We start from the raw sequence: 19,130 nt of genomic DNA, 5'->3' as shown, positions 1-19,130 counted from the left end.
GTATACTTCCCATATTTCCGATGGTCTTAGGCGACCCCTAACAAATCGTCATTCGACCCCCAACAGGGTCCCGACCCACAGGTTGAGAACCGCTGTTTTAATCAGAAAACTGAGATCCAATTAGGATTTGTTTGAATTAAAAACTTTTGACCCTGAAGTTTCTTTTGTTCCAGCACTGTAATTGACACTATCACGGAATAATGTTGACGGTATTGATTATTCATTTGATTAATGTCTTCGGCTTATTTGTTGCGTCATAGGACAGTGGTGGAAACTACTGTTTTGTAAAATCAATCTAATAGTAAACTAATATTTGACATTTCACATGCCACCAGCAATCTTCCTAACTGAGGCCCTCTTGCTGAAGCCGATTATCTCATAGAAAAGGATAGAAGTCCTCACATAGGTAAAGAGCAGACAATGATTTCACTTCTTAAATCTGTGGAATGGAATGTGTGCATATAAAAGGTAACAGCATCCTAGGAGTAACTACAGATAAACTACAGATAGTGGCATTTATGGACACAAGAATGTTGTGGCCTTCAAGCTTCTCATCCCTCCTTCTACTGTTTTCAGACAGTTTATTCAAAATTGAATAAAGTAGTCAATTTCCAGCTGACACCCAATAATTACTCAGTAACTTTCCTATGCTTGTAAAAGTAAATTGGCATTGGAGACACATAAGATAACTTTTACTGATTTGCAAAGTTTCAACACAGCAGACTCCAGTGGGTCGTGTCTGGAAACACCTTACTGCAAATTCTTCATAAATAACAGGATATAAATGCTTTCAAAAAAACACTCCAATGCAATAAAAACATTTCAGCCTTGCAGACTATTTAAAAGGTCCTTTGCTTCATTTGTAAAATATACATATTTAAATCTGTACACAATAAGAATACAAAATAACATTTTATATAAGTTACATAGCTAAAAATCTAAGCTCCCCTTAGGGTTTAAAAAAATTACAAAAACACACATATACATTCAACATCCTCCTTTCCCACCATATACAATCAAATATACAAAGCTTTCTTCTTAATCTGTAAACATACAATAGCCTTGCTATAAAATATCCCTACAACATGAATATACAAAATAGTGTACAGTTCATATCTGCTGTGCAAAGACAGCAAAATTTGACTAAAAAAAAAATCAAAGAGGCAAACCTGTGTCCTTATGCCCACATATACATGTTTAATAGCACAAAGATGGAAGACCTCAGGAAGAGGGGTGGAAAGTTTAATGGTAGAAATATCTGTGATATTTACAAATAAATGTTTATACTTGGGGAAAAAATTAAGGAAAATAGGTGGAAAAGGCTGGTGGATGAGAGAGACCAAAAGTATTGTCACGTGAACAGTATATTGTCAATAATTTATCCCTGGCGACACAGCAGTTTGGCATGGTAGTCAAGTCACTAAGTTAGTTTCTCCAACTTGATCCAGTCCAGAAATGTTGGATTCCTTTCCTTATTGTTCTCAGCCAACTTGGCCAACACCTACACATGTGCCTACACACACACACACACACACACACACACACACACTTCCTTACAAGGAAAATTGTTAATCAACCCAATCCTTCCTTGAAATAACAGTCCCTACTATTATTTGTAACACAAGCTACAATTGACATGTTTTTTCTATGCTGTAGCCATATAGACTTAAAAAACAAATAGATTTTTAAATAAGAACGCTGGCTGATTAGACGAAACCTAATTAGATTATAACAGCTAAGGCTTCACATCTTGGATAGCCATGCAGAAGTCTTGTAGATGAATGGTGAGTGTTGCATTTTTCCGTATGAAATGCATGGATGTGGAAAGGCATTACCTCTTCAATCAAATAGCCCTTAATTTATGTACAACCCCCTCAATGTCCTCTTTCTTTTTTTTTTTCATAAGGAGAAGGTCTCTACGAAACTGTGATTTCCTCTTCCTCCTCCTCCTCCTCCCCTTCTTCCTCTTCCTCTTCTTCCGAGTCTGAAAAGTCTGATGGTTTACTGGGACTGCTGGAATGTGTGGGGGAGGGGAGCATCTGGGAATCCAACCTGTCTCTCTGATGTGTGTGATCTGTGGACTGGTGGTAAGCTAAAGAATGTCTTGGGCTCACTGGGTACAATGGGGGAAGTGCTGCTGCTTCCTCCTCTTCTTCCCCAATGCCCTTCTTGCCCACATCACTGAGGTCTGGGTGAGGGTTGAACTTTGTGGGTAAGGTTTGTTCCCGGCAGCCACCGGATGACAGGAGTTCTCTCTCTTTGGAGTTTCTCCATTTCATTCTTCTGTTTTGGAACCAGATCTTTACCTAGAATTTTCAAATATACAAGAAAGTAGATCAAGATAACCACACACCTGACTTGCATCAACCTTGAAATGCTTTTCTTGAGGCTAAAAAAAACTTTCAAAAACTGCGTTCCTTCCCTTCTTTCAAAGCTCCAATAAGTCCATATACAATAGTGCAGTGTGGAAAATGGATACAAATGAATGCATTTGGGGAGATTTTAACTTCAAAACACGTCGAAGATAATTTTATAGTTTGGTCTAGTGGTTAAGGCACTAGACTAGAAATCAGGAGTCTGTGAGTTAGGCATGAAAGCCAGCTGGGTGACTTTGAGGCAGTCATTTTCAGCCTAACTTATCTCAGAGGATTGTTGTTATGAGAAAAACAGGAGGAGAAAGAAGTATTGGGTATGTTCCTCACTTTGAGGGATTTATAAAAATAATAAAAGCAGCATAAAAAGATCTGAATCTAATCTACAATATAAACAAAGTGCTGCAGAAATCTATAGAATTCCTCCAGAATCATCAGTGTGGTCTAAAAATTCACATCTCATTGTTAAATATAAGATTTTTATATTATAGATTTTTAATGGTACTCTGTAACAGGCCTGACCATTATTTGGCTCTCCAGGCATGTAGCCTTGCTAAAGGTGGCAGGAACTTGACATGTAATAAAATCTAGTTTCTCTTCTTTTCAATTAAAGAAACATATCACTTATAAGAAAATAATAAGTGAAGGAAAGTTATAAATATAGATAAATATAATGGGCAGAATATATATAAAATATGGGAATAGTGTTGTATAAGTACATTAATTTTTAAGAATTTTTAAAAAAATCCATATTCAAACACATTTGAAAAGATTAAAATAATTTATTGTAGAAAATGGATTGTAACAAAATTAAAAATGGAGATAAAAAGTGAAGAGAATATTTTGCCACACTTAAATAAAAATGTAAAATAAAGACAAGAAACTTATAGTAGAACTGATTAATAGATATAAAAGGTACCATGGCAATTTTTCTGATTTCCTCCAGATTGCCTAATTCAATGTACTTTCTCATCAGAGCTGACAAAGTAGACTAATTTGATTGTAACACCTCACTAATAGGTTATAATTTTAGACCGACATAAGAATTATTTTATGATCATGTCTCAATGACTTGTTGATAAAAATTGAATTTTACGTCATAAAAAGATCCAAGGTGATTCATGAAATTCTTATCCCATATCTTTTCCTCACATTACTTTGGGTTTTCAGGAGACTTTCTTGAAGTTATCATAATATTGAAGAAGTTCCTTGGATTTTAAATCTAATGGGAAGTAATTATTTGCCTGACCTTTTCTTACACAGAGGGAAGAATTTACCCACAGCTCCTCCACATTTACTGAAATATATTCTTTGCAGCTTTTTCCCCCTCCATCTTTATTTACTCTCTTATTTTTAATATTTTGAACATTAGCTGGGCTGAATTCTCAACCTTGTATGAAGATGAGGAACAATCTGAGCTGGCGACTTGATGCCCTGTAAATATTTTGGACTCATTTCCATAATTCCAAATCATCATCTACAACCAATATTCATCTGTAATATTCAGTAATAACTGTTGTCAACTAAAACTGGACATTAGAACATTCTCTAATTGAAATAGTCCCCTGCAATTCTGCTTTTATCTTTATCTCTGTGATTCTAATACCCATAGCCCCACCTTTTTCAGATAAGGATATGGAATGCTGGGACACTTAATTCATAAGATCTCAGGTTCTTGGCTCCTTTTTTTATCTAAATTCATCTTACAGTTCACCTTAGGGATAGGATCCACTTATAATGATCCCATTGATTTTCTAAAATAAGAAAGCAAGACCCCAAATCCAGGGTAGGAATCTGAGTGGAAAGAGAGAGGGCAAGCATCTTTTCTATGGCTCAATTATTTTTAAAACTATTTATTTAATTAGATAACTATTCTCATCCTAAATTCTCTGCTGTCCTCATTTGAAAAGTTTGATCATACTAGCCTTGCTTAAGGATTTTATGGGATTATATAAATACCTTCAATTTTCGGTATGCTACGGGCATGCTGCACTTGTATTGCTTAGTATTCCCCTGGATGCTTTATTTTACATTAATTTCAAATCCCAAGCTTTCAAGAAGCGACTGGACTGCCATCTATCAGAAATGGTGTTGCTTGGGCGGTAGGGTTGGACTAGATGACCTACAAGGTCCCTTCCAACTCTGTTAATCTCCATCTGTATTGGCAGCAGAGCTGTTGTTCCATTCACTCATTTCTGGTTTCACACAACACATCGAATAATAAACTAACTTCACCAGCTGGGTTTCCATCTTACCCCAGGCCAAATGTGATTGATTATTTGTTGCTTATTGTCATTGGGTGGTTTAGGCTGTAAATTAAGAAACAACTCACCAACTGCCTATAGATTATTAACCAGTTCATATGACTGGACAGCGGGATAAAGAATTACCTGGGAATCTTTCAGGCCCAGTTTAGCGGCCAGTTTTTTCCTGTCTGGTTTGCTGATGTATTTCTGTTTCTGAAACATTTTCTCCAGGGCTTTTCGTTGCACATCTGAGAAAACTGCCCTACGGAGCATCCCACGGCGAGGTTTCCCTCGAGCAGCCAGGGGCCAAGAGAATGTCCCAGGGATAGGCACCACCGAGGAGGCTGTGAGAAAAAAAAAAAAAAGCAGCAACATTATTGGCAAAATCAGCTGGAAAAAAAATGGAGTCAAGGCTATCCCTTTTCCCAAAGAGGGCATCTATATTCTATTCAAATTATCTCCCTGTGATTTGCATGCCTAAAGATATGGCCACTATCTTTAGTTTTTTCCTTGTCTCTTATTGTGACTTCCTTCTCTTTTTCTTTACACAGACTTAACTAGATCCAGGAGAGCACAACTACTAATCTGAATTCATGCAACAGACTTGCTCTTCCTTCAGTAAATGTAACTGGATTCCATTTCATAGACCCTGTCAATGAATTTACAGCTAGCTTGTTTTGTTACCAAATCCAAAGATATGAGGACAGGAAAGAAAACAAAAGAGCTAAAAAAAAGGGTATTTTTAAAAGTTACTTTTATTAGAAGATTTTTTTTTTAGAAGTATACCACACACATCATTACATCCAAAATAAAATAAGGGACTTCTTTTAAAGCTAGAACAAAGCCTTCGTTTTTACATAAAAGTTGTGGTCAATAGGTATTCATCCTCTTTTTTTAAAAAAAAATATGAATCTTTCCTCCCTCTTCCTTACAAAACTTGTAGAATTCATTCTGGAGACATGAAAAGTAACAGCTAATTAGCACATTGACTGGTTCCCAATGGGATTGGTATGATAAAAAGGGCAGAGTTTTGCCTTTAAGTGGAAAGAAAAACTCCCAAAGAGAAACAGAGATTCTAATGAAGCGTGAATAGTAATTGTGTAGTAATGAACTAACAGAAAAAGACTGAGGACAAGCAGCTAAAGCCATATATTATTTGAACAAAAGAGATTTACACTTTCAAACTAAACACAACTGCATGCCAAGCTGCTTGGGGAGAATACTGATGACACAGCCTTCTCTTTCCCCAAATCATTTTCATTAAATGAACATGAAAAGCTATATATAAAGCTCAAGTTGTTTTTGTTGGGCCATTCAAGGACTGGAGAAAGGAAGCACATTCTATTATCAAGAGAATGAATGGAAGAGCTCTTGGCTTTTGGAACAGAATATATGCAGTTGAAGCAATATTTATTAACGCTGTTATTTTTAGTTGTGATTTTACTCAGTTCCAAAACTAAGATCTGAAGTTTATTTGATTTAGCTATTTAACTAGTTTATTGTGAATACAGAATTTTCTGCAACTTTATGACCTCTTCTTGTAAGACTGAAGTGTAATATGGAACATATGAGAATGATCTGGTACTTCACCCTCCCTTTCTATTGCTCTCTTTATATGTGTGTCTCTAATTACAAATGAAGTTGGAAAATCCAAACAGGTTAGAATTCTTCAGAAAGGATGGTTATGTTTATATATCGCTTCTGGAACATCTCTCTAGACATTTCTTTGAGATATTCCAATCTTTAAAAAAAATCCTTGGGCGAGATGGCAAGGGACTTATTGGTGAATTCTCAATGACTTCCTTTCCAAGTACTGATTAGTTGCTTTGCTACAGTCTTAGCTGCTCTCTGTGTATATCCCCCCCCTTTTTTTTAATGAAAAAAATGAGCTGCATTGGTCCAGCAACATTAAGAATAGGGCAAATTGTTCAGTTCTCAGTTGAACGTATATAGATAATGTTTTGCTCTATTTCCTTTAGCCTTATTCTGCAGAGGCACAAACCCCTCCTCCATTCCAAGCCTTCTTTGATGTAACAATTCAGCCGAAGCAAACTTTTTGGAGAAGAGGGGGTTGAAGATGGTTGGCTTCGGCCACACCGAAGGGCCCAAACAAGGGAACTCCCCATGAGGTCTTGTGAAACCGTTGGCAAAGCGAATGACCCTTAATGAGAAATTAGCCCATGGCTGGTAAATGTCTATCAGCAGCACGGCAGAGTCAGCGCCAGGTCTGTGTGTGGCTGCCCGGAGGGAGCTGACCAAATTGGTCATGGTGCTGAAACTTTTGTTGACGACCGGGCGAAAAAGCCGCGACTCTGTGGGAAAACTGCCGCCCCAAAAGGAAGGCCGGCAGCAGCTCAGTCAGAAATCAAGCGCCTCACACTTGGACCGTGACCATCCCCGGCTAATTTGCAGTGCCGGAGAAAGGCGGGGGGGTAGGGAGCGGGAAGAATTGGGAAGGAAAATGTCACGCAGTCGCCGCTTGTGCTAAATAGGGCATCAAATTGGCGCGACTGATTCTTGAATGTTGTACCCCGTCCAACCTCTGAACCGAAGGCCCGTCCTCCCCTCTTCTCCTCTCCCCTCCCCATCCCCCCAAGGGAGAAAAGGGGGCGATTTCAAGAAATGCCCACAACGAAGGGAATAGCTTCAAGCCAAGACTTTGTGGCAGGAATCCAGGAGGTTCAAACGCAGCAGGGCCAGCTTACACCAGGTTGAAGCCCGACTAGGAAGACCCACTGCCATAAACTGGTATTTAAACTTTCCCCCCGCCCCCCAAGGCTACTAGATATGACAGTCGAAGAGAGCAGGGAAAGCAGGGATGGGCTGTTGAGGAAGCCTCTTCCGCCCGTCCCGAAACCTACCTGGGAAATAAGACGACCTAATAAAAGGTTGGAAGGAGCCTTCGAAGTAAGGGAAGGAAAAGGTCTTGACGGGGACGTTCTGGATCAGCGCAGGAGAAGACTCTGGGGAAAGAAAAGGAGGTTTAGCAAAGACTCGAAGAGCGTCTCAAGTGGGAAGCCCCACATTTTTTCGCTCTCCTGCAGAAGCGAGCGAAACACTAAGATCTAAACTGCTCTTCAGGTTCACCAACGGATTGGATCCCGCTTCCTTTACTGGCCAGCCCGCGAAGTTCTGGCGGGAACCAGGAGAGGAACGATTCGGGCGACTGGTTTTCGGGACCCTTGGCAGATTTTTATCTGGTCCTGGATTCTCTTCCCCTAATATTCACCCTGGGTCTGATTCATTTTGAGCGGGAGGACGCGCTTGCGGAGTCACAAACGCGCCTGCCCCCTTTGGTGGTACCGGGTTCTCGTTACGCGTCCCAGTCCCACCTGGTTGATGACGCGCCACTCTGCCAGTCCCTCCTTCTACCTCCCTCTTGGAGGAGGCGTCCGACGAGCAAGAGATCTTCGCCCTTCGGCTCCATTTACCACCCACCTGGTTTCTCCGTCCCTCCCCCCACCCCCACTTTCCCGACAATCTTTGCAAAGGGTAAGGGGAAAACCGGTTAGCGAGGAGGGCGCCGTTGACGAGGCACTGTCCGCTTACCTGTCCGCGGAGGGGAGGACAGGATGGCGTTGACTCCGAACTTCAGGAAAGTGGCGTCCCCGCTGGAAGAGATCGACGAGCGGGCGGAGCAGCCGGTCTTGGCGCCGGAGGGATCAGCAGTCGCCAGCTCGGCTGAGCTCGCAGCTTCGGTCCTGGCTGCCCCGACGCCGGCAACTGGGGGAGACAAGCTGGGCGTCGGGGTGCTTCCTCGGGGTGGATAACCTGCCGGCCGGCCGATCCTCAGGAGATCTTCCACCAAGAAGCCGGAGGGGCCGGAGAAGGCGGATTGCAGCGTCTGAGGCAACGTGAGAGTCGGAGTCGGTCGCAAGAGACTCGGGTAGACGGCGGGAGGCGCGAGCAGGCTTGGGAACATCATGGCCCGGGCAAGAGCGCGCGCCAAGAGCTGCAGGCAGGCAGGCAGGCAGGCGGGCGAGGGTGGAGAGAAGAGCGCTCTGTGCCGAGAAACGGAGGGAAGACCTGGCTTACAAATACTAATAATAGTCACGCGGTGCTTGGGTTCTCTGTCCCTCCCCCCCCCTTCTTCCTCCTATCCTTGCCTTCCCGACCGGCCACCCTCTTCGGCAGAGATCCACCTCGCGAGTCGGCCGGGGGTCTCCTGGCCCTTCCTCCGCTGCGGTGGGTTTTATAGTGGTCAGCGCCGGCGAGGCGCTTTCAAAAGTGACAGCTCTAACAATGGGGTGCTCCACTTGAGTTTCATTCATCGGGCGCTCGGGGCTCCCTCATTGGTCCGGGGGTGCAATTTATGATTGGATTAGCCTTCATAAGCAACCCGCGCACAATGGGCCGCCACAAAGAAGGTGCGGTCATCAATTTTGCATATTGACCGCCTCATTGGGAAAGCTGTCGCTCCAAAGGCGGCCGGCGGCAGGGTGTCGATCCGAAGCGCCGCGCGCGCGGACGCACCACACACACACACACACACAAACGGGGTGGAGGGAGGAAGGAGAAGAGAGGGGGGGATTAAATGCCTTTTTAAAAAGTTTCCAAAGACATCTCACCTCCAAAGGGAAAGGGGTGGGGGGGGGGTTATTCAAGAAAAGCAGAACACTACATTTATTTGCATTCAGTCGCTGTTTTCCTTTTCGCTTAGGCTAAGGAAATTAGACGATATATTCATATTATCTTATTCTGACACTTTCTAAAGGATGGAGAATACAAAAGAGGCAGGATGAAATCAGCTTTCTACTGTGGATAAAAAAGGAGGTTTGAAGTAGGAACTAGTGGTTTATCAGGTCTGTGTTCCTTTGTCTAGCTCTAGGGCCTAGGTTCCTGAGCTGCAACCAGTTGTTAAACTGAAAAGTGTTGTTGCAAAGACAGTGGTTGCAGCTCTAATATTACCATAGTTTTCCTAGCTTTGGGAAAAAATTCCAGAACATAAATCTGTTGTCATCTGAGTCAACTCCACAGTAACAATGGCTTAAAATATAATAAAAATTCTGAGCATGAGTAAAACCTCCAATAGCTTATTCCTATTTGAACTTTGAAAAGTGAAAATTCACCGTTTTTAAATGCTCAAAACATTATTTCATGATTCCTGTTTTTGTTATTGAATAAAGGCCAATAAAAATCAGGGCCTTCAAGTCAGTGTCAGCTGTGACATCAATAAATTTTCTTCTTGATGATTTGATCCTGATGATGTTCCAGTGGTGCCAATAACAATAATAGGCCTTAAAAAAAGAAAGAAAATAGGCTGCATTTAACTTTACCTCCAACATGTAACATTAAAAAATATGGAGCATAATTGTACTTAAATGGATTTGAGGCAAAAACAAAACTGAAAGAATATTTTTAGCTGGTTTGAACTCCACACCTACATAATTTACAATATTCTGTTATTTAAGGTAAGTTATTTCCAGTGACGTTCAAATCCCACTGCTTGAATTGCTTCAGATTAACTGGACCAAATTGGCTTAAATCCTTACACAGAGTGATGGTTTTCAACACTGGATGTTTTTAAGCACAGACAATCCCCACAAAAATATAGCTGGAACCTTGGCCCACACCTCCCTGGAATAAGCATTGAACAAACAGGGATGTTAGTTTTATGTCAAAATGCAACATGCATAGATTTGCAGCACACCTGTTACTCAAGTCTAAAAGTTAACTTGGCTTATCTCGGGTTTTAAATGACTTTTTAAAGCAAACTTTCTAAAAGCACCTTTTCTTTCTAACTAGCTAAAGAAGTCTCCTGCACAGCAGGGGATCATTCCCTTAAAACAAGGAGGAGGAGGAATTGGTGGTGATAAGAGGAGGAGAAAGGAGAAAAATGTGCAGAGCAAGGGAAAGGGAAAGTAATGAACATTGCATGGAATCACAGGCTTAAAAAACCCCTTCCTTTGCAAAAAAGTAACAGATGTGTTAAAAACTTTGTATTTTTTTAAAATCCCCCAATTCATCCTTTTCTGGGGTGAACTTTTAGCCAGCAGAAGCGTGCAGCCCAAGGCAAGCAGCCCTGATCCTATTAAGCATGAAGTAACTGTCACCTTCAGCTGTTCTCCCTTCGCCACACACACACACTTTTCCTCCCTTTTTTACTTGGGAACACAAAGCTTTCTCCCTCCCAAAAATCTTATTAACCAGCTTTATTTCTCCAATAGGAATTTTTTTTTAATGGTCATGATCTCCATGTCGGTGCTTTAACCATTCAAAGGAAAGAGAGAGAAAGGCATGGGCTGGGGGGGTGGGGGGGGGGAAGAAAACTGAAAGTGCATTGGCGATTTATATCACATTAGGAGGAGAAAGAACGCCTGTTCAACCTCTCCCTTGACTCAAATCAAAAAGTTATTTGAGAAAAGGCAAAGGGAATTAGTCAAGGAAAGACTATTCCACCCCTTGCTCTCTCCCCCCCCCCCACTCCAAATCAACTCCCCTTCTCCGGATGGGTGGCTGTAGAGCTTTAAAAAAATAGTGCAACCCGAAAGGAAACCATAGAATGATTTCCTATTTAAGGGATGCTTTCTGTGCATTAAATCTGTTGTCCCTTAGTTTAAAGAGAAAGGGAATTTAAATGTGCACAAAGAAAGCCAATGTGGATTGAACAGGCACATTGAAATTTGAACTGAATTTCTTGCAGAAGACCAGGGGTTGTGTTGGGATACTTTTCTTTGACTTGGAAGTTTGAAATAATTCTTACAAAATCACCAAGTGAAAAAGAAAAAGAAAAATTTTGCCTCAGTCTGATAGTGAGTTTATCCCACCAGGTCTCCCCCACCCAAAAAAAAATAATAAGGTGGAAAAGTTGTAGGCATTTGCTTGGGGGAAGCTTTACATTACTCTGTAAGTACTGAGCTGGTGATTTCAATGATCTGAAAATAGCAGCAGCAGAAGAAAGTGATACTGGGTATCTGCAGAGAGGTGTTCCAAGAGACATTCACATTCTGTCTTTAGGCTTTTCAGACCTCTATGGTTCTGAACTGAAGGCTTCTCTTCCCATGTAAATAAATTCCTAGCCCTCCAGTCATATGGAACCTTGTCCATTTAATCTGCAGGTAGGAAAGAAACACATCAAACTTGTTTTAGTATCACGGCTTGTTTCTGCATAGAACTGAAATCTGAGATTTTTAAGAAACTTAAAGGTGGGACTTTCTGGTTGCCTCTAAAAGCTGAGTTTCAAGATAGAAATGATAGTAGATTTTAGGAGAAGCCCTCCTATTCTACCATCTCTTACAAAACAAGACAACACAGTATCAACTGTAGAGACCTTCAAGTTTCTATAATATCTCAAAACTTAAAATGGAAACCTAACATAAAAATGTCATCAACAAAGGAAACACTTCCTGCGCCAACTCAGAAAGCTCAGACTGCCTGAAGAGCTGCTGATACAATTCTACAAAGGAATTATTGAGTCTGTCATTTGCCAAGACAGATACAGACTTCAGCAGATAGATAGAACTGCAGAAAAAGACAATTGCTACCAGCCTGCCTTCTCTTGTGGACCTGTATACTGCATGAGCCAGAAAGAAAGCTGTGAAAATATCTACAGACCCCTCACATCCTGGACATAAACTGTTTCAGCTTCTTTTCTCTAGGACTATAGGGCATTTCATGCCAAAACAATGAGACACAAGGATAGTTTCCCCCCCTCCCATGCCATCACTCTGCTAAACAACTAATTCCCACAACTGTCAAACTACCTAATAGGACTTCTCATCTTTCCTGTTACCTTATCTTCTTATGACTATAACTTTGTTGCTTATATCTTACAATTTATATTGTTTTATTTAGTATCCTAGTATAATTTATGCTGATTGCCTATTTACTATCCCATGACTATCACTAAATGTTGAATCTTATGATTTATGATGAATATGATTTATGATGAATATATTTTATGATGATAGTTATAATGATTTATCACTTGTTCCTTGTATGTACACTAAGAACTTATGCATCAGAGACAAATTTCTTGTATGTCCAATCACACTTTGCCAATAAAAAATTCTATTCTATTATATTAAAAAGGGAAGAGAAATTTCAGCCTTCATGTTTCCCCTCAATAGAAAAATTGAGAAAAGTACTGAGAGAACTGGGATCATACCAAGAAAGCAGCTATCTTTAACTGTAGGACATTAATCTGGAATCTCTCTAGGTAAGTGGTTGCAAATGTGCCTTGCTTTAACTCAATTCTAGGTACACAACCAAGGCTCTGTTGAGGCATGCTTTGGTAGGGAGTTGCAGTTTGGTGTATTGGCTAAGGCACCACAGGAGAAACCAGGAGGCCATGAGTATTAGTCCTGTTTTAGGCACAAAGACAACTGGGTCAGGGGTCTCCAACCTTGGTCCCTTTAAGACTTGTGGACTTCAACTCCCAGAGCAAAGCTGGCTGAAGAACTCTAGGAGTTGAAGTCCACAAGTCTTAAAGGGACCAAGGTTGGAGACCTCTGAACTGGGTGACTTTAGGCGAGTCACTTCCTCTCAGCCCTGAGAAAAAGGCAATGGCAAACCTTGCCAAGACTACCTTGAAGGGACTTGTCCAGGCAGTCACCAGGAGTCAAAACCTGACAGCAGGCACCCACAAAGTTGGAAGGCGAGTTCTGCTGGAACCCAGGAACTTCATTCAGCAAGTGAGGTAGACACTGTAGGATTTTTATTTTTTTAAAATAATAACTGGAGTCTAACAGGATTGTCTTTATGGGCACTAAGGTCAACTGCGATTTTGGCACCGAGGGTTTTATCCAGCGGCTCAACTTTAAATAATTCGCCCTTTAACCTCAGCTCCGGAGACAATTCGTGTTGTTTGCAAATGGACCATTTCTAATGGAGGAAGGTTGAGGTCCCGCGCTGGTTATGAAAGCCGTTTTGCTGACGCCGGTGATCTCTTCCAACGCGTTTGCTTAGGCGGAGCGCAGGTCCCAGCGGGCCAGGAGTTTACCCCACCGGGACCCGGCGACCCGCCGCTTTTCGTCCAAGGCCCCGAAGCCAAAGGCGGCGAAGGCGGCGGCGGCGGCAACGGGCTGCAATGCAAAGCCTGCTCCGCCCCCGTGGATTAAAGCGAGCGCGAGACGAAGCCGGACGCGCCGGCCCCAAACGGATGTTTTGCTCGGGTTGCTTCGAGGCAGCTTTCGGAGCACCGCTGGGCCGCTCGGAGACGCGGCCTTTATTCGCCTCTTGGCGGCCTGGGTCGAGCGCACGCTGCGTCACACCCGTGGCGCCCGTTTTGGGCCTTCGGTAAAGCGTCGAAGCGAAAAGGAGCTGCGGGGGAAGCCAGGCCGAAAAGCGCCCCCCCCCCCCAAAAAGGGTCTTATCCCCGCATCTCGCTCGCGGAACCTTTGAACGCCTCTTTCCAAGAAGTCACTTCAAGGAGGGGAATTTTTGCCCCTAAATCAGGAATGTCCAACCCTTGTCAACTTTAAGACTTGTGGACTTCAATTCCCAGAATTCCCCGGCCATATGGCTGGCTGAGGAATTTTGGGAGTTGAAGTCCGTAGGTCTGTGTCAGGTGGAGGAGGTATGCATCTCCACATTCATTCTGATGCCTTTACCGTCACATTTCTTTCTTGACAGCCATTCTCTGCTGCTTTTTGGGGGGCTTTATAGTTTAAAAAATTCAAGGCTGAGTGTGGGAGGGTTGAGAGCAAACCAAGTAACAAAAGCAGTGGCTCTTCATTTCAGATTGAATTTTTGACTAAAGTTGTTTTCCACTGCTAGTGATCTCATAGATTTTCTTCTCGACAATTAACATTTTCTTAACCGTAACATGTTATTTCACATGTCCCAATAGTGTGATCATCAACTCTGTATCTGAATCCACCCACTTTGCTACCGATTGTCCTCTTCTTATCTTCCACCTTTCCCAGCATTAGAGCATTTCCATAGTGATAATGGGTCCAAAGTAGGATAATTATGTTTGCTACACTTTTGCTGTGCTGTCCACTTTCCAAGGAATGCGTTGTTTTTTGTTCTTATTAGGGAACTTTTTAGTGTCTTTGCCCAAAGTAGAGAGCCTTTTTAACAGTTATTAATTGAGGAATGTATTACATGCCTTCCCTGTTTTATTCAGACTCTTCCAACCCTTCTCACATCATACTGCTGAAATATTATGACAAAATGACTAATTTTCGGTGGCACCATTTTTCTTACAAATTATAATTGAGAATAGGACCCCTTATTCCCCCCCCCAAGTAAAATCACAACTGAGGGACAGGACTGACTTTGGCCTATTTGGGTGAGAGGGCTGGAATGGGAATGGAAGCATTCTGAATTATGGTGATTATTTAACAATACAGTAACTACCGGTATTTAGAATGTAGAATAACAGAAGGGACTTTGGAGGTCTAGCAATGAATGCAGAGAGCCATATACTTGTGTGGTTCAAGTTACTGATGGTCCAAAAAAATCCCTGTCCTTAGCAAGGTTTAGAAAAATAGGAGAAGGGTAAGACAACCAAAAGGGCAATTCAGAAAATGAAAAGGATTACTAGAAGACATGATGAGCTGTAACTGGAGACAGGTCAAAATCAGTGGTGAAATCCAAATCTTTTTACTATCGTTTCTGTGGGTGTGGCTTGGTGGGCGTGGCTTGGTGGTGTGGCAGGGGAAGGATATTGCAAAATCTCCATTATTTTATTTATTTTATTTATTTTATTTTATTAAATTTTTATACCGCCCTTCTCCCGAAGGACTCAGGGCGATGTACAGCCAGAAATAAAATACAAGATATATACAATTAAAGAATTAAAATATAGCAATTACTAAACGGCTGATAGTTAAAAATGAATTTAAAATTTAAAATATTAATAAAACCCCATATAAAATCAAACTATTATGCCAGTCCCGCTTGAGTAAATAAATATGTTTTTAGCTCACCAGCTAGCTCACCAGCCAGCTCACCAGCCAGCTCACCAGCCAGAGGTGGTATTTGCTGGTTCTCTGAACTACTCAGAATTTCCGTTACCGCTTCTCCAGAACCTGTCAGAACCTGCTGGATTTCACCCCTGGTCAGAATAGTAAACATTTGCCCATAGAGTAAACATGGGTCGTGCCCAATTAGGCGGCATATTCTCCATACCCAGTTTCATGAAAATCTGCTCCTGAAGCTGGGGAATTGTAAAGGATACAGTGCAAAGCACATCAAATAGCGGTGAGGATGGGTTAAGAGCAACTAAGGGTCAAGATCATAGAATATTTGGTCCTCATTAAAGTAATGGACTATAAAGATTCTTCAAATGCATACACAGTAAATTCTTTTCTTTTATGAAAAAGCTTTCTGCAAGGCAATCCTATGAATGTTTATTCAGAGTTCCAAAGTACTTATTCCCAGATGAAACCTTTGCACACATGCTTGAAAGTCACAAGCAAGTAGGAGGGGCGAGGGGGAGCAGAATGTTCATTGCAGTTGGGTCAGACCTCTCTCTGGTACTTAATGCATGTAGAAGGCAAGGCTTCAATCCATAGATATCCTTTTGCTTGGGTTTGTGTGTGTGTAACCTCCTTTGTGGACCATCCCAGGTACAAGCTCATTCTTGTGACTGGAAAAAGATTTAATTCATACAAAATTATGGGTTCTATGGACTTTCAGAATATTTTTTAAAAATCACCTTACTGCTGAATGAAAATCTACATAAATAATTGTAAAAACAGAATTTTGGGGACTATGGAATACCACGTCTGGTATTCCTTGGTTCAGAGACTTCAGTAGTCTGAGATATATATAGCTCACAGTATTTCTAATAACACTTCCATTGCATAATCCGTTCCTTAACTTTGGTCGCAAACCAATTTGGTCCTCCTGACCCAAAACAATTTTGGAAATTTGGCACTTACAAAAAAAATGGCGGGGAAGGGGAAATCGGCTGTGGAAAAAAAATTGTGAATTTTTTGGTTGGAACCCGATTTGGTTGTGGTCAGAAGTGTTTGTGACCAGAGGTACTACTATATGTTTGTAATCTGTTAAAATGTGATAAACCATATGAGCTGGGATCACTGACCATCATAGGAATGAAATTTGGGGATGTATTGACCGTTTCAGTGCCACTGTACCTCCTGACTACATTTCTCAGAAAACTGTAAACTGTGTGGGAAGATAGGAGGGCCACATCCTCATCCTCTTTCCCACTTTCCTCTGGCTCCAGTTGGTTGGTAGCAAGACCATACAGGTAAGTAGCAATTGGCTCCTTTGGAACAGAGACTAAAATTTCAAATCTCTTAATGGCAGTGCGTGGCAAGGAAAGACAAGGGAGAAATTCAGATGCATTTTGGTGAAGTAAGATAGGCTGGTTCTGTGTGTGTGTTGTGTGTGCCAGCAATGGGTGAGCCTTCCTCCATGGTGGGATGGGGCCCTTGAGGATATGCCAGAACGGGGAGGAGGTTGCAGTTTTCCTTGAGGCCCATATCTCCCTTTGTTCCTCCTCTCCCCAGCAAAGTAGAAGGCAGTTCCTCAAGTGAGCCAGGATGGAAGAGGAGTTTCCAAAGCTTCCTGCCAGCTTCCCACAAGCAAAGTCAATGGGAAATTCAGCAACAAGTCAGAAGTTGCTCTAATTCCCAGTGCTTTTGCCTCTTTGTTTCCCTAAGTATGTCCAGTTATTCTTATTTGAGGGGGGGGATGGGCACATAGGTGAGCTACAGCTGAGATTTTTTTTTAAAAATCCACAGAAGTGTCCATTTAAACACACTTCAGAATATTTGCTTAGTTTCTCAACCTGCAGAATTGGATGCCATGAGGGAAGTCAGTTAAATATTTGAGTGTCTGTATATTTTGCAATTGGTGGCAAGCTTTTCTCTGGCGTGAATTTTTCTTTCTTTGCTTCTTTGAGTGGTTCAAGAGGTAAGTTCTCTATATGTTTTTAAGACCCTCAGAAGCACAATGCTGACATAGTTTGCTTAACGCTGCTGAATGGAACGTGTTATATTAAGACACGAAAGGCATTCACCTTTAGAATGCAGAGCAACCACAGTAACTCTTGGCTTGTTCAGAGCTTTGCTAGAGTCTCCCCCCCCTCCACCTTTTTTCCCCCTTGAAAATCCTTCTATTGTGCCAATCAAGCAGATGGTTTGCAGGAAATATAGCTTGGCCCCAATGACCGAAACTAATTTTAACTAGCTTTCCAAACCTGGCACGTTTGTTTTGCTCTTTCAAACTAGCTCTAAAAACAGCTGGCAAGGGTGAATTAAACCCATTAAAGACACATTTATAAGAAATTATATTCACATAGGTTGTCTGAATCTACTCCCTCCTTCTTCTATTCCCCAAGGGGAGTGGGGAGATGAGTGTATTGAAATGAAAATGGCTCGCATACACTACCCTCCTTAACACTGCCTGAAAGTCTCAAAACATTTTACTTAAATAGATTAACTTGACTATTGTTTTGCATCACATTTATCAGCTTCATTAAGTGAATAGCTGAACAAATATATTACGCATGCATGAAAAGCTCTTTTGGGGGCTGCCTTATTGTATCCTCAGCCCTGACAGGTGGTTAACTGTGTGGTGTGTTTTTTCTTCTTTCCCCTCCTGCTCTAAAGAAAGACAGGATCTTGGATAGAACAGTAAAGACGAGACTTGGCAAAGGAAACCTGGAGTGGAGAGTTACATGCTTCCACCCCTTCCATTCAGGCTGGCCAGCCCTGAACTACCATCTTCTCAAATACAGAGCAGAAGGACCTGATCAGGTCAAAAGTAATTCACTGGAGTTTTGTTCTTGTTTCTTTGCTAGACCAACTGCAAGGCTGGTTAATTTGCCTCTTCACTTCTTCACTTGTTTCTCTTGTCTTTGAGGGGTTTCCCTCCCCCACTTCATTTTCCATGGCCCTGGCTATTATTTTTCATTTATTTCATACAGTCTACAGCCAGTTTCTTTATGCACTTAAACCTCCTAGCAGAATCAGGCTAAACCTTTAGAACCAGCTAAACCTTTCTTTTATAAGAAATATCATTGCTGTAGCCCATAAATACCTTAAATGTTAGAAATGAGTAACTGTATATCAAATCCCAGCCCAGCCGTGGCCTCTTAGACAAATCTTGTACTAATTTTTCTAGCTTTCACATCTCAAAAGAAAAATCTAAAAAGAATCTACGTAGTATATACATTGATACTGTATGATACATGAATCAAGAATCAAAATTATTTAGCTTTAACTCATATTATTTCTTCTCTTCATCCTTGCTGCTAGCATCCTTGGCCTACTGATATTTCATTGGCAATCTGGCTACTTCTGCAACTTTCACTAGGGCTGCAATACTCTCTGAATTACTTGTTGTCTTAACTGGCCACCCTTTTCCAAAGAATCAAGGAATTTAAAATTTTAGTTTTTTCTAGTCTCTTGTGAATTTTACAAGAAAATGTAGGACAATTTTCTTAATTAGCAGATATGTTCAGTGGCAAATTACAGACCAACATAAATATCTAAAGACTATCAAACTAACAATAGAAATGTTGGGTTAGCTATTGAGACCTACCCAGGGTTACCTTAAAATATAGAACCTACATCATATTATAACATTGAGA

At 41.5% G+C, this 19,130-nt stretch overlaps 1 protein-coding gene across 1 annotated transcript; it reads right to left on the bottom strand.

Annotated features, from left to right (window-relative positions):
- Positions 1 to 1,916: 1,916 nt before the first annotated feature.
- Positions 1,917 to 8,543, bottom strand: DBX1 (developing brain homeobox 1). The gene is made up of 4 exons (XM_058167250.1): positions 8,168 to 8,543; positions 7,480 to 7,581; positions 4,763 to 4,962; positions 1,917 to 2,306 (listed from the first exon to the last, which is right to left on the bottom strand). Exons 1-4 carry the CDS (start codon positions 8,541 to 8,543, stop codon positions 1,917 to 1,919), a joined length of 1,068 nt encoding a protein of 355 aa, XP_058023233.1.
- Positions 8,544 to 19,130: the final 10,587 nt, after the last annotated feature.

The sequence above is a fragment of the Ahaetulla prasina genome, chromosome 1, assembly GCF_028640845.1.
Source record: "Ahaetulla prasina isolate Xishuangbanna chromosome 1, ASM2864084v1, whole genome shotgun sequence".
Taxonomy (NCBI): Eukaryota; Metazoa; Chordata; class Lepidosauria; order Squamata; family Colubridae; genus Ahaetulla; species Ahaetulla prasina.
The sequence above is the reverse complement of the archived record's forward strand: the minus strand, read 5'-3'. Positions and strand labels throughout refer to the sequence as shown.

Coding starts and splice junctions, on each gene's coding strand:
- DBX1 (XM_058167250.1), bottom strand. CDS start 8,543: ATGATGTTCCCAAGCCTGCTCGCGCCTCCCGCCGTCTACCCGAGTCTC. Junction 7,582..8,167: donor GTCCTCCCCTCCGCGGACAG/GTAAGCGGACAG, acceptor TTCTTTCCCCAG/AGTCTTCTCCTGCGCTGATC. Junction 2,307..4,762: donor TGGGCCTGAAAGATTCCCAG/GTAATTCTTTAT, acceptor TGAAAATTCTAG/GTAAAGATCTGGTTCCAAAA.